We start from the raw sequence: 15,165 nt of genomic DNA on the forward strand, positions 1-15,165 counted from the left end.
ATTTATAAATTATTTAATATTTATACTGCTGTTAATAATTATATGTGTAAATATTTTTGAAAATATGATTTGTTCCATTTGCCAGTCTCGTTATCACATTAAATTTTAATTTTACCAGGTTAACCTATCAATTTTAAATCCGCAATTACGTTGTTAAAAGTAATTTAACAACTAATATTTTAAATACCCCCACGATTGTAACAATTTTATATATTTTCCAACTTATATTTTTTTCTCATAGAAACACTAAATAATTTATGAATGCAATAATAAAGAATTCGGTTATATTTTTTATCGTAAAAAATTAAAAATCATAATTACATTAAAATACATTAATTTCAATTTCAAGTAATTTGCACGAGACCAGCTCTTTACATTACATTATGTGTATGTATATTGCTTGAAAATAGAGTATAAGATGTAAGTAGTAATATACAAGATACATTACATTTTGAACTAGTAAATGTATGTATAATATTTTAATAATACATATATTGTAAAGATACAGAAGACACTGAATAAAAGGAAGAATTTGAACATGATATTTGAATCACTCTTCTAAATCTAAATCTTCTAATTCTTCTTCTAAGCCTTCTAAATCTTCCTCTTTAAATAGGTTTTCATTAATTGCTAATGCAGCTGCACCTTCACCAACTGTAACTGCCATAATAATATAAGCTATTAATCTCAAAATATTATTTTAAAACATTGAATATATTTTCTACAAACCAGTGGAGCTGCTTTCGTTATTTATATCTTTATTATTTTTCAATCGATCTGCACCAGCTACAGTTATTCCAGAAGTATCAATTTCACTAGCATCAAGTGCGAGTCTGTCCATGTCAAGTTCTCTGTATTCCACTTTCTCTTCATTCTCATCTTCCTCGCGGACATAACTAGATATTGCTTCGTCTCCATCGTCAATGCCTAAAAATATTTTCAAAGTAAATTTTATACATGTGCTAAGAGCATAAAATATGTAAGATATAAAACAATAAAGAAAAATACCATCTCCAGCTGCAAGCTCAGGATTAAAGTAGAACATTTCTCTGCCAGAAATACCAACTTGACGTCCCGCTTTGTAATCGTTTCGTCTTTTTTCTTCATCTCTCAGTGCTTGCTCTTTCTTTTCTTTTAGTTTTCTCTTCTTCCATGCCAAAAATGTCTCTAATGTTATTTTAGTCTGCCAGAAAATGTCAAACAAATCATACATTTTAAGAAAATATATTAAATACTAAAAATATTTATGAAATATAAATATAAAAGTTCATATTATATTGTTTTATAGATTATTAAAATATATTCATACTTGATTTGGTCCCAAATTGGCTCTTTCTGTTTCAATTAAATCTTCTAAAGAAATTTCATCCTTCTTATCTTCTTTTTTTTTATCTTTCTTAAGGACAAAACCTGGTGGTAATGCGTGCCTGTAGATACATTTTTGCCCCGATGGACATTCCCAAAACCAACCATATTTTGATTTTTCAACTGCTTCTAGGAAATGTTTACAAATCTAAAATTAAACATATTATTTACTTTCTCATTTTTCAAAAAACTAGTAGCAAAATATTATGAAGTTGAGCTTACAATATCTGTAGTTGGACGATTACCACTGCCATGCTTCTTCTCAACAACTTCTTTCAATTTATCTTCATCCCATTTATCCATAGTATCAGTTTCTTTATCATCATCTCTCATATCACAGTATAATGAACGTTTTTCTGCTTTTCTTTCTATACTTAAATCATGAGAAAATTTGCATTTATCACCTTTTGTACATTGTCCTTGTTTAAAGAATGCACATACTACTGATTTAGGATCAGTTCCTGCAAAAAAGTAAATAATTATTTTGTTATGTTTTCTTTGTGTTTACCTATAATAAGATAAAAATAATAAAACGATAAAATAAATGTGAATATTAGAACTTATGCTAATGTAATATATTCAAACAATTCTTGATAATTGTATTATGTCTTTTAACTAAGTGCTGCAATAACCTTACTCAGTTAATACCTTTATCTATTTTTTGTGTTTGCACAGGTTTAAATATGAGAGCTAATTCTTTCTGCTCCTTTAATTTTTTTTCTTTTTCAAGTTTTTTAATATTAGGATCTTCTAATTTCCGTGAATTAACACCACCTGATTTTACCTGCTTCTCTACTTGCTGAATAAATTTCTGTTGTTTGGCACCTTTCTTGTTCTTTATACCAAAAGTCTTATCCTAGAAGAAAAATTAATATTTAAGTGAAAAAATATGAAGAGTAACAAATCTCAGTACAAATCTCATATACATGTTTAAAATAAAGAATATGGTATTTTAAGGTTATAAATGTTCGTATTTAAATACCTCAATAACTTTCTCTTTCTTCTTCTGCTCCGCCTTCTTACTGGGAGCAGGTGCCTTTTTGGGTGGCATTTCATTCGCTTTTCTGTATTTACGGATAGCAAATATAGAAAATTTAATAACAGAAGATACAAATGTACAGAAATTTACTTCTGAATCATGGAACAATTCATATACGTATACATTTATAAATGTAAATGTAGTAGTAACACGAAATGAACCATAAAATACATATTCTGTATATAAGAAAGTGTGAACGATAATAAACGAACTGGACACATTAAACTTTTTTATTCAGCAAGTTCTCTCTTATATAAATATATTTATCCATAAATTTTATTTTAGAAATATTCTTTTTAATTCGAAATTTCGAGCTCATCAAACATAAGTAGTAATTATAATACATTATCATTTAATTATTATTTATAAAAATATAAAGCGTTGATATAGTATAGTATTAGACTTATAATAAAATTGTATAATAAAACTATGTTAAAAATGTATCTATAAATGTTATTATTGTATCTGACTCCACTTACCTTTTGATCATTTCATAATAAGTACTTTATAGCATAAATTAAAAATCGAATAAAATATTACATATTTCTTTACTTATCTGTTTAACATTGATGTTAGAAATATTATATTAACATAAAATAATTGAAGATATATAATATGTTATAATACATCATTTGACAAATCATAGTACGTATAACGCAATCCATTTGTTGGGTCAAATCTTTCCGCTCAGTATATTCTATGTTCTTCGACGTTAACGTGGAGCGTGTTCAATTCCTTTCTTACCCGTAGATTGTGGTTAGGATCGCTTTAATCCGATTTTCTTTAAGAAACGAAATGGCGAAATTCGATTTAACATCACGTATAGGTCAATATCTTGACCGGCATTTAGTTTTTCCACTTTTGGAATTTCTATCTGCAAAACAGGTATAATAAAAAAAAAAAGAATATTTTTGCTTTAGACAGTTTGGTTATAATACACTTGTGCTTCTTAGATTTACGATGAGGACGAATTACTTCAAGCTAAGCTCGATATTCTTAGCAAAACAAATATGATAGATTATACAATTGACATTCGGAAACAGCTTTACCCTAACTTAGAAGTGCCAGAGGTACAAATAAATTTAATACGTGATAATTATATGTTTATAAATAACAAGCATGATTGAGAACTTCAAATTGTAGGAATTGAAAGCTCGTCGTGCAGATGTACTACAAGAACTTGGTATTTTACAAAATAATGTGTCTGTTGTTGTGCAACTTATGAATAATGAAGAAGTTATGAAGAAAATGGAAAATATGCGAGATTCTAAAGCATTGAACAATTATCTTACTCAAGAATCTGAGGTAAGTGAAATGAAACCACATACGGTATCTTATTTTTGTATAAATCTAACAAATTAACATAAAAAATATTAAAAAACATTTTTCTATCAAGTATTTATGTATCTCTTATATTAATTAATTTACATATATTATCTTTTTATAGTTTAGAGTGGAAATGATGGATAGTTTCGTGAAATTAGCAAAATATCGTTATGAATGTGGCAATTATTCTGTTTCTACATCATATTTATATTTTTATATGCTTATAATGCCACCAACTGATAAGGTACTGATATAATAGTTATATGTTTGATACAAATAGATTAATTTATATTATTTTTAAGATAATGAAGCAGACATTTGTAATTTTTAGAATTATTTAAATGTACTTTGGGGCAAACTGGCATCAGAAATTCTAGTGCAAAATTGGGAAACTGCATTAGAGGATGTAAACAAATTAAGAGAATACATTGATAGCAATGTCATAGGAAATTCTCTTCAAGTATTACAACAAAGAACATGGCTTATTCATTGGAGTTTATTTGTATTTTTTAATCATGTGAAAGGCAGAGATTTAATCGTAGAAATGTTTCTTTATAGACCACAGTATGTGAATATTTTTATAAGTATTGTATTACTAACATAATGTACTTTAAGTATGGTAAAGGATATAAAATTATGCGCATTTGTTGTTTTACAGTTACCTAAATGCAATTCAGACAATGTGTCCTCATATATTGAGATATTTAGCAGCTGCTGTCATTGTTAATCGTTCCAGGCGATCTATCTTAAAAGATCTTGTAAAAGTAATACAGCAGGTTTGTAGTAATTCTTTATTAGAATATTTGGTAAATATCTACAAAAAAGGAGCCATTTCCGATTTTGTTGATTTTGAAATATGTTGTAAAGCTCGACATTTCAAACAACTTTTCCCTATACATATAACCAACGGTTTGTTTCAGTTTTCGATTTATATGCAAAAATATCCAGTTGCTCTGCCCTACTTTTCAAGCTGGTTTGGGTTAGTATATAGTAATATTAATTCGGTTGCTCAGTATTGTTTATATTTATTCTCGGCGATCGAATTAATAATACTACATAGTAATCCAACTCAGCTTAAAAAACAAAACCGAGCGACCGGATATTTTTGCATATAACTCGAATACTAAGGCTGATCGCCGGTTACATGCATAAGAAAAAATTGTTCAATATGCTAAGATTTACAATATATTTCAAAATTATCGAAATTATAAATGGCTCTCTTTTCGTGAATATTTACGAAATATTTTTAAGTTACACATAATCTTAAGACTTATTAATTATTGTTTATTCTTTACAGGAATCTTATACATATCGTGACCCCATCACAGAATTTTTAGAACATTTATATGTCAATTTTGATTTTGATGGAGCAAGACAAAAACTACAAGAATGTCAAACAGTTGTATTTAATGACTTTTTCTTAATTGCGTTACTGAGCGAATTTGTAGAGAACGCACGTTTAATGATCTTCGAAACATTTTGTAGAATACATCAATGTATAAGTATTGGGTATATAATAATTTTATGTTTTTAATTATGTACATTGAAATATTGGAATATATTTTCATAATTCGTTAATACATTTTTATATTACAGAATGCTTGCAGAAAAGCTTAATATGAAAGCAGATGTAGCAGAATGTTGGATCGTTAATCTAATTCGTAACGCACGACTAGATGCCAAAATAGACAGCAAATTAGGGCATGTTGTAATGGGTGGACAGCCCGCATCTCCTTATCAACAATTAGTCGAGAAAATTGAAACTTTAAGTGTTCGTAGTGAAGCATTAGAAAATTTAATTGAACGGAAACTAAAAGCTAAGAATCAAGACCCTGTAAGTATAGTGTGGAACTAACTAAGGTCAGTATCATTCACAATCATTTTTCATACATCAGTATTTTTTCGCTTTTTTCAGTCACCTGATTAACTCAAAATGATTATGATTCTCTCCATCAAGAAATCACACTTTACATATAAATATTCTTAAATATTCATTCCTTTTTTACTAAATTTTTTTAATTATTACATAATTGCTTTCTTAACAATTACATTATTATATAATATACACTTCACTTTCATATAATGAGAATAAAAGGAGAGGCATATTATACTAATACTTGTTCATTAATTTTTTTCAAATTAAGCTATTATACTAAGAATTACACTGTAATTGAATCGTATCCTATACAATATCCAAGGTATTATCCATTCATCAAATCATTCGTATATGCATAGATCAAAAGCACAAAAAAATTTTCTCTCTCTAAATGTAATTCGTTTTCTTTTTCTTGTACACATTATAACAAACTGTTTTATTTTTTGCAGTACCAAATCTCGTGGAATCTGGACTTATGACATCATGATGCAATATGCAGGAATATTGTTTAAAAACATCCAATAGTTTACTTCAAACCCAACCTAAAAGCGAAACACACGGAGTGAAATAATTCAATTCTATGCATGTAAGCCGAAGCCAGAGTTCTAACGTAAAACGAATATATTTTTATTCATACATTTTTCTTTAAAAAATTAAATTGAATGAATAAAAATATATTTGTAGGAACATTGTATAAATATATGTGTGTACATTACAACATAAAAACCATTGTACTGTTTGTAATATGTATCGGCACATTTCATTATAAGAAACGTGTTAAAAAGAAGTATAATTCAGTAATTCTTTTTAATGTATCTCATTTCAAGTACCTTTAAGTCAGCTTTCTAACAAAAGATTCCTATTTAATCTAAAAAATAAATATATTGTTTTGATCCATATAATGATATAAAGAAATTAGCAATCAAACTTATCAAAATAAATGGAAGTTAAAAAATATAAACTTATCATTTTAAAAAATTTTAATGTTAGAGATAGGTATTTTACATTAAAAATTTCTATTAATTTATACGAAAATAATATAGTTTTCAACATACATATTCTAATAATATTAACAGTATCATTTATTTCTTTGTAAAAACATGTATGGACATAAAATACTGTATGTTAGAGAAAATGTAATTTTATGATTGAATAACAGATATTTCGGTAAATTAAAAGACTCGGTATTAATGAATATTGTCATGAATAATAAGTTGCTAATTTCATCAGTAGCTAATCATTTGTTTCTATCCAAGAATGTTCTATATCTTCGGGAAAACCGAAACTACAACCAGTATAAGAATCATGATTAATGCAATATATTAAAACACTCCTCCAATAAGGATCGTGGGCTAAAAGTGTAGGATTTCCTAAAATGATAACCAAAGCACGACCTCGTGTAATTGCAACATTAAGTCTTCGAGGACATGCAACAAATCCAAGAGAGTGTTTAATATCTTCATTTATAAAATTAATTGAAGAGCGCACAGTTGAAATGATGATAACATTACGCTCTTGACCCTGAAATCCTTCAACACTACTAATTTTTGGTAATTCCACATTTAATTCCATGAGTAATTCACGAATTTGAAGAACCTGTTAAGTAATTAATGAATAAAGTATAAAATAATTTTATAGATGTTTTTGACAAATTATGTTCAATTATATTACCTGTTTTTGATAAGGAGTTATAATTCCAATATCATCAGGTGAAATACCGCATTTATATAACTTTAGTAGATAAAGATATACTTGAGTTGCTTCTTCAGGATTATACCAGCTTGGATTGTCATCATCTTTACAATTTTCACCATTTACACCATGAAAAATTATAGCTGGTGGTGTATCCTTTCTCTTTGGCAATTCAGTAGCTAATATTTGTAAAAGTCTGGCTTCTTTACTTGTTTTAGAGGATATCTAAAAACATTATTTTTCTTAATTACCATGATATAAACTTAAGAAACGAGTCATCGATAATATAGATAAATGTACCTGTGCTTTTAATTCAGAATCATAAAATAATGAACTTGATAATTCTAGTATTTCTGGTAAACTTCTATAATTTATAACAAGCTTTGTAACAAGTCGAGGATCGTAACATGTTTCAAAGCCATTAGGATCTTTCTGGTAAGGAAAATGACGTAGCAATCGTGATAAAAATGATTCGTTTAAACCAAAATTCTTCGCTATTTCACTTTGTACAACTGGGCCAAGTTGTAGTGGATCGCCTGCGAGAATTACTTGCCCATAGTCACAACGAATAAAACTAAGTGGAATCATAATTTCTGGTTCTGTTGCTTGACCAGCCTCATCAACTAATATATGTGAAAAATGTCCATGAGGAAAGCCCATATTATTTAATATTCCTAGTGCAGTACAGGTACCAATAGTAATTCTATGACGTCCAAGTATACTCATAGTACAATTTAATTTTAGTCCCACTCCATTATACTTCGGTGTTTCAATTGTTGTTTCATCTGCTAATTCTGCTGTAGCACAATATGGCAATAATTTACTAGGTATAGAATCACTACCCAAACAATGATAAGCTATGAGTCGTACCTAAAAAAAGAAAAGTATTTAAATTAAATTTAAAAAGTTTATAGTTTATACTTTTATTGCAACTTTCAAATAAGATAGTATGTGTAAACAGAATTAAACAGAAAAAATGAAAAATCAATACAATATCAATGTTAATTATCTTCAAATTTATTTGTGAAACTATTTTCGTTCTGTTATTGTTATTTATTAAAAGTTTGAATTAAATCCACGTAAAATTATAGTAGAATGGGATTATGTAAATTTAATATATACCATATCACCAGGTTTAAGTATACCACTATCTAAAAGTCTTTCTGCTATAAGAGTTGCTGAACTATTAGATGGTGTTGCAACTAATAATCGACTTTCAGGTATAGTTGTTAAGATTTGCAGAATTGTTTCACAAAGAGTAATGGTTTTTCCTGTACCAGGTGGTCCAAATATTACATAAGGCAATGGTCGTGCATGTCCTTTTAAAATGTTTCTTACGGCTTCTTTTTGATAATGATTCAAATTTCTATTAAACCAAAGCAACTTTCGTTTTCGTACTTGTGAAATAATTGGTTGTAATTCACTACTATAGGAAGAAATTGATGTCTCTTTTGAATTTTGTATTGCTGTATTTATTGAATTTTTCGTAACATTTACTTCACTCTTTGTTTCAATACATTGTTTGTCTTTTACATCAGGTTCTATTGTATTTTCTCTATTTTGTTCAATAGGTTCAACATTAAATAATCGTTGTACAACTGACATTTTTGTAAATGATTTTGACATATTATTAGATTTATTACTTGTAGATGTAGTACTAGTGGAAGAAGATTCTGATGATACAGAATCAGTCCGCGGACGAGTTAGTAACTTAGAAATTGACTTATCTTTTGCTTCAAGTTCTTCAAGATCTAACTGAGATTCTTTTTCAATTACATGAGTGGGAAACAAAAAGTTCTGACCAAGACGATTTGTAGCCATATCAATTGCATTATGACAACGTTGTATGGCTGATCGTGAACATTTAAATGTTACTTGACAATCTTCATAATTATATTCTTGATGAAATTGGCAATTGAATTTCAAAAAAATTTCCAAGTTTGTAACTTTGTGAATAAATCCTTCATATTTTAATTTTCCTATTTTGAACATCATTAAAATTTATAAATAAAAAAATTATAAAATAATTAAAATAAATAATAATAACTACTGATTAATATAAACATCAAACATATTATGATATAAAATTTCATAATGCAGTTTCATTTTAAATTTTATAACATACCTTGAGAACTATCCCACTTGAAAGATACTATGGCCCTATCACCAACAAGAAGAGAAGGACGTTTCTCTGCAAGCCCTGGCACTTCCATAACCAAATATTCTCCACAGTGTCTCATGACTGTGCTACTTATATTGTATCGTTGCATATTTATCGTTTGAGCAATTTCTTCCAGATATAATAAAGCATGAAACCGATCTCTATATGATTGAAAAGAAAGTCTACTTGACAAACAAGATATAGCATTTTCTATATCATATTTACACTCAGTTTGTGATTTTCTTTCATTTATGCACTTTGATATTACATCCCAATAAAGCTTAGGAACTTTGTATATCACGTTTCGCACTTTAATAAATGATGGTGGTTTACATGGACGAATACCTGGAATGTATGTAGCTTCATTCCATTCATCTTGGTGTGGTACATAATTAGTTTTATAACTACTACTTTTAGAATTTGACTTGTTTTGTATAGTTTTAGGTTTAACAGTAATGTTAAAAAATCGTCCAATTTCAAAATCTTTGAACTTAAAGATAAATAATTCTTTGCTTGTACCAATAAATTTTGCTGTACATTTAAATATATAAGTTAATTTATCAGAAGGATTTAATACTGAAACTGTATTAGGAGTAATTGGTTGAATTAATATTAGTTGAGAGTGGCTTTTTTTTATCATGAAACAACCTTTACGCAATACATGAGTAGTATTACCTACATTTTCTATAGTAATTGTTAAATTTTTTTCCTCTCGTACATTTAAATCAATATTTATATTATCACTTATAACAATACCGTATTTATTTTTTACAAGTTCATTTAAATCCTTTTTTAACTTATATGAAGTATTATTTAATGTTGGTAAATTAGCTTCTTTAGAAACCTAAAAAAATAAACTTATTTTTATTAAAATTACATTTTACTAGACTTTTTATTATAAGTGATCTTTCTTGTTGTTATTAAGTTATTATAAAATTGATTGAAAATGCAATTTAATGTACTCTCAAAAATTAATTGTAAAACAATTACTTTTCTGTTCCAAATGCTAAACTTGCCTGAAATATTGGAACTACAGTCAATGACCTCCATGTATAAAGTCCTTGATCACTCTCAATACTATCACTTATTACTTTATCACCAACACAAGGAATGTAACCAGACTCACATATGTTTTTATTAAATACAACATCCTTTTCAATAACACCAACTCCTTTAGTTGGATCAAAACTAGTTACAGTTCCAATATTTAATTTTGATCGTAAGGGTTGTATTCTTTTTATCTCTAAAATTTCTCCATTTAAATTGTAAGAAATTTCATCGATTTCTACTTCTGACTCTAATTGTAACCAGTCTCCAATTACAGGAATAAAATCAGATTGTACTTTATTCAAGTCAACAGTGATGTTGTCAGGTTCTACAACTAATAGTCGATTCTTACGTTCTATAACTTTACCAATTACACATCTTGTTAATGTTTCTGGTTTGGTACTATCAATCTCAGAATGTTCTACTTCATTATCCCATGATCCATTTAATACAAAAATCTTTTTTATTTTGTGTTGTTTTTCTAGATTGTCTTGCTCTGGTGAGAGCAAATAAGAAACTTTATCACCTACTTTTAAGTTACTTATTGAAGTGTTTTTTATATCATAAACATAAAAGTCATCAACTACTATGTAATCTGTGGCAATAAAACTAATACTTCCTGTTTTGTAATAACTTGCATCCGTATTAAAACTTTCATCTTCTTTTATTTCTTTTCTATACACATTTTCAATGCGAGCTATAACATTGTTTATTTCTTCATCTGGTTCGTCTTTAATGGATGACCTATGTCCTATAGCATACTTTATAAGAGTACATATAAATGAAAACATATTTAATTTCTATTATATCTATCCATGTACCTATGAAAATTTATTTTTGTCATTAAAATTCACGTAAACATTGTATATAAAAAGGTATTTGCAACTTAAAAACTTCGAATAATTAAGATATACCGATCAATTGACTGGTATCTCCACTCTGTTGCCTTAATGTAATCCAATTCTTTCCTTAATGATTGAACGCGTTTTAAGTGTAACTCTCGAAGTAGACGATCCTGTTGCTTTTGCTCCTGTAACTCGGATTTCATTTGATTCAAAATTTTCGAAGTTTGATTCCCAACAGAGGTTAGTTCTGAATCCTGAGATTCCGAAGCTCTTTGTCCCGGTGAGTGGCTCAAACTTCCAGATGACAAAGTAGAGGAATTCATAATTTTATGAATAACTTGTTATGAATAACGTTTCAAAATCACACATACTGTTTAGTAATTTTTAAATTGTATATATATAGTTTTCTCTTTTCTAAAATGGTACCACTCGTTTACATCAAATGTAGCAAACGGCGTTTACTGTATAAATGTATCAGAATATATATATATATATATATACACAGAATTTTAGCAGAATATATCAGTCTATAATCTATATGTATATTCAAACCAAACAAAATTATGTACTTATTAATATTAACCGACCCTATTTTAATTGCAAATTATATTTAGAAGATACAAATTTTTTTTTACAAGACATGATGAAAATGATAAATTTCCAACCAGTTAAGATAAAAATATTTAGTTTATATACATTATTAATAACGATTTTTAACATAAAGTTCAATTCGTGAACTATATTGAGTATTTAATTTTTGACGATTAATACTCTAGTCATTACAGTAAATAATTAAAAACAATAAAAATTTTTGTTATAATTATTTTAATTACATTTTTATAATAACCCTTGCACGTACTTAACACGAAAACAATGATTCTCCTAGATAGTTCTTTCAAATTTTTCAAACCTATTTCTAACAAAAACCCAATATGATTCTTCTCCCTTTTTCGCTTAATATATTCTTTACTTAAATTTAAAGTACGTCAATATTAAGTTACCAAAAAGAAAACATGAAAAAGAGCCGAGTAAAACAACTTAATGTTAGTACATCACAGCATGATTTTTTAGTAAAACCTTATGGATTTTGTTGTGATATCAAAGACTACGACCCAAAATTATTCTCATTAAAAGAAGAGCCCGAGCCACTTTTTCCTTCAAGCGGTCCACTCGAAGGAGGACCTGATATTAAATTCCGTCTTCAAGAACATGACGACATCCAATCTTTCAGACAACGAAGTATCCAAAGAAATGCTCAACGAGGTGGACTTCGGAGTAAATATCGAAGTGGTCAACAAGTTATTTGGGGCAACCAGTCGTATGCCCAACCGTATCGACGTCGTAGGTACCGGACCCCCAGATCTGAGGGTACTGTAAAAGTCCCTGAAGATAGAACCCAAGGTAGAACTCTTGATAGAGGTAGAGGCATTGAAACTTTGGGTGAATTAATGATATGTAAACGGTGCAGAGGACCTCTCCGATGGTATTTAGAAGACGAAATAGCAGCTGCTCGTGACATTATGATGAAGAGAAAGCAAGAAATATACAAGGCAGAAATGGAAAAGAACATTAAAATTGCTAAACAGAAAGGTATACGATTCGTCTCAATTATGCATATAAATTATTGCATAGCATTTACAAAATTAAGTTTTTCTTCAATTATTTTATATATAGGAATACTAAAATAAGATGATTAATTTTGTTCAAGTAATGCTAAGAAGAAGTAATATAAAGAATGCGATATGGATATTGTGATTTTTCTTTTTTAATAATACAAATTTAATCATTCATTTCTTTTTTGTACAACAAGGTGTCTATTGTAAAATTATTAAATTTTTTTAAAAAGTATATTAAAAAAGATAAATTTTGATATATTTTTATATTATCATAGTTTTAATAAATTTAATTTGAGAAGTAATCTTATTCCTTGTACACATCTTCAATAGACATTTCTTACATGATATTATTATATAGAAAAATTAAGACATTAACTTCTTTTATATAGAAAATAGAAGACGACGAAGGAGGAAGAAAAAATTAAGCAAACTTTATGAGAATACATTCAAAGGAGATATATTTATATAGAGAAAATACATGTGAAGACAAATAAAAAGATATAACATAAAAGAAAGAACCTAATATAACATTTTATGTAATAGAAATGTTTACATAATCTCATGTTTATTAGAGAATGAAATACTATGAATACATTATGAAAAAATTACGTGAGGTTGATTTCTTTCAATGCTTTAGTAATATCTATAACTCAAAATTACAAATACGCTTATATATATACATAAATATATGAAATTAAAAGTAAGTAAAATGACTATTTCAACATTTTTCATACAAAGCATATTTTCATAAATACTAAACTAAATTTTCACCAAATCTTTTCTGCAACACGCAATTTATTTCACTACATACGTTCATTAAAATTATTTATAAAGTTATATATAAGGTTATTTATAAAGTTTATAAAGTAGTATATAATTACACACATATCAATACTGCTTTATTAGAGCATAATTTATTAGCATTCAAGAAACAGAAGAATTTGAATCCATAGAAATACCTGAAACCTCTCCTATTCTTTTGAAATTACAATTAATTTTAACATTAATGAACCAATCTTAACATATCTTAATATCGAACATTTTTCATTAATTCATAACAATTTCTTATTGTAAATTTGAAAAATAATCTGTTTCTTAAATGCCAACATATATGGATTGAATAATGTATATGCGGTTAATTTTTTTAACACAATATGAAAGTAATGTTTAGATTTCGTATTTACGCATGTTATTTTATCGCGAAAAAGCCATTTATGGAAAATCAGTTGTACACACACACACACACACACACACATATATATATATATATAAGAATGATCGGCTGTGTGGAGAAATGCGTAAATAACTAGAACTTACTTTTCTGTTCTTTTGTGTCAAACTTAATAAACATTTACTATTTATTGGGAAAGACAGAAACTACTCAGTTACAATACTCAAATTTTTATAATTTATTTAGTTTTTATCAACACCAGTTGGGTTAAAATATTATTTTATGTTTCCTTTCTAATTATTTTTAAAATATGAAGAACACTATATAGTATGAAGTTTAGTAATTAATATTTATTTTTGTTTCAATAAAAACTAATATCTATAAACAAAGAATTTAATTTTTTTTATCTTTTTTATCTCTTTTTTTTTATCATAAATTTGGTATAATTTTATAAAATATCTGTTGAATCATAGAATTTTTCCTTAAATTTGTAATTAGTACCTTAACAATAGTAATAATAATAGTAATATATTTATATCATTATCTATATAGGCTCTATGAACAATTGTAATATTTTAAAGCGGAACTTAATTTTTTATTAAATCACTACGTCTGCAGTTAATTTAATAAACTAAAAAAGTTACATGATTTATATTTTTTTTGATGAACCATTGAATATAGATATATATAAATAAAAAAGATAGAAAATTACATATATTCCTATTAATAATTCAAAATCTAATTCAAAATGAATATTTTAAAGTATATAAATTTATATAATTTTTATATATTATATCAAATTTATATATGATTTTGTTAAATAGACATTTAGGTATCTAAACATATCTCTGAGATACTATTGACCTCTTTTTTATTTTATGCTAGAATACACAGTATTGGAACAGAAAAACAATTTTGAATAACTATACATCAAATGTATTCTTTGTTATTCTTTGGCGAAGTACCAGAAAATTATACTGCAATTAAAAAACAATATATATTGTAATTACTAAATATTCCATTATCA

The 15,165-nt window shown here is 27.1% G+C and overlaps 4 protein-coding genes across 6 annotated transcripts; 2 read left to right on the forward strand and 2 right to left on the reverse strand.

The window, feature by feature from the left end:
- Nucleotides 1-254: 254 nt before the first annotated feature.
- On the reverse strand, nucleotides 255-2,544 carry LOC138182710 (zinc finger CCCH domain-containing protein 15 homolog). The gene is made up of 7 exons (XM_069118813.1): nucleotides 2,348-2,544; nucleotides 2,014-2,221; nucleotides 1,588-1,826; nucleotides 1,310-1,513; nucleotides 1,009-1,183; nucleotides 730-927; nucleotides 255-660 (listed from the first exon to the last, which is right to left on the reverse strand). Exons 1-7 carry the CDS (start codon nucleotides 2,414-2,416, stop codon nucleotides 551-553), a joined length of 1,203 nt encoding a protein of 400 aa, XP_068974914.1. The 5' UTR covers nucleotides 2,417-2,544; the 3' UTR covers nucleotides 255-550.
- A 550-nt stretch (nucleotides 2,545-3,094) lies between these two features.
- On the forward strand, nucleotides 3,095-6,393 carry eIF3e (eukaryotic translation initiation factor 3 subunit E). 3 transcript variants are annotated; one of them, XM_069118811.1, is made up of 9 exons: nucleotides 3,095-3,289; nucleotides 3,358-3,474; nucleotides 3,548-3,709; nucleotides 3,852-3,974; nucleotides 4,062-4,294; nucleotides 4,389-4,506; nucleotides 5,028-5,239; nucleotides 5,327-5,590; nucleotides 6,056-6,393. In XM_069118811.1, exons 1-8 carry the CDS (start codon nucleotides 3,200-3,202, stop codon nucleotides 5,583-5,585), a joined length of 1,314 nt encoding a protein of 437 aa, XP_068974912.1. In that variant the 5' UTR covers nucleotides 3,095-3,199; the 3' UTR covers nucleotides 5,586-5,590; nucleotides 6,056-6,393. The 3 variants fall into 3 exon arrangements, with proteins under 3 accessions (XP_068974912.1, XP_068974911.1, XP_068974913.1); XM_069118810.1 differs by having other exon boundaries at nucleotides 5,327-5,564; XM_069118812.1 differs by lacking the exon at nucleotides 6,056-6,393 and adding an exon at nucleotides 5,646-5,806 and having other exon boundaries at nucleotides 5,327-5,564.
- armi (probable RNA helicase armitage) lies at nucleotides 5,101-11,559 on the reverse strand. Its single transcript, XM_069118817.1, has 7 exons — nucleotides 11,421-11,559; nucleotides 10,467-11,327; nucleotides 9,424-10,303; nucleotides 8,421-9,277; nucleotides 7,599-8,168; nucleotides 7,278-7,523; nucleotides 5,101-7,202 (listed from the first exon to the last, which is right to left on the reverse strand). The coding sequence occupies exons 2-7, from the start codon at nucleotides 11,295-11,297 to the stop codon at nucleotides 6,840-6,842; spliced, it is 3,747 nt and encodes a 1,248-aa protein (XP_068974918.1). The 5' UTR covers nucleotides 11,298-11,327; nucleotides 11,421-11,559; the 3' UTR covers nucleotides 5,101-6,839.
- Nucleotides 11,463-13,621, forward strand: LOC138182712 (uncharacterized). Its single transcript, XM_069118816.1, has 3 exons — nucleotides 11,463-11,591; nucleotides 12,583-12,941; nucleotides 13,357-13,621. The coding sequence occupies exons 1-3, from the start codon at nucleotides 11,479-11,481 to the stop codon at nucleotides 13,434-13,436; spliced, it is 552 nt and encodes a 183-aa protein (XP_068974917.1). The 5' UTR covers nucleotides 11,463-11,478; the 3' UTR covers nucleotides 13,437-13,621.
- Nucleotides 13,622-15,165: the final 1,544 nt, after the last annotated feature.

The sequence above is a fragment of the Bombus flavifrons genome, chromosome 8 (assembly GCF_040668555.2).
Source record: "Bombus flavifrons isolate JBK064 chromosome 8, iyBomFlav1_principal, whole genome shotgun sequence".
In the NCBI taxonomy this organism is placed as follows: Eukaryota; Metazoa; Arthropoda; class Insecta; order Hymenoptera; family Apidae; genus Bombus; species Bombus flavifrons.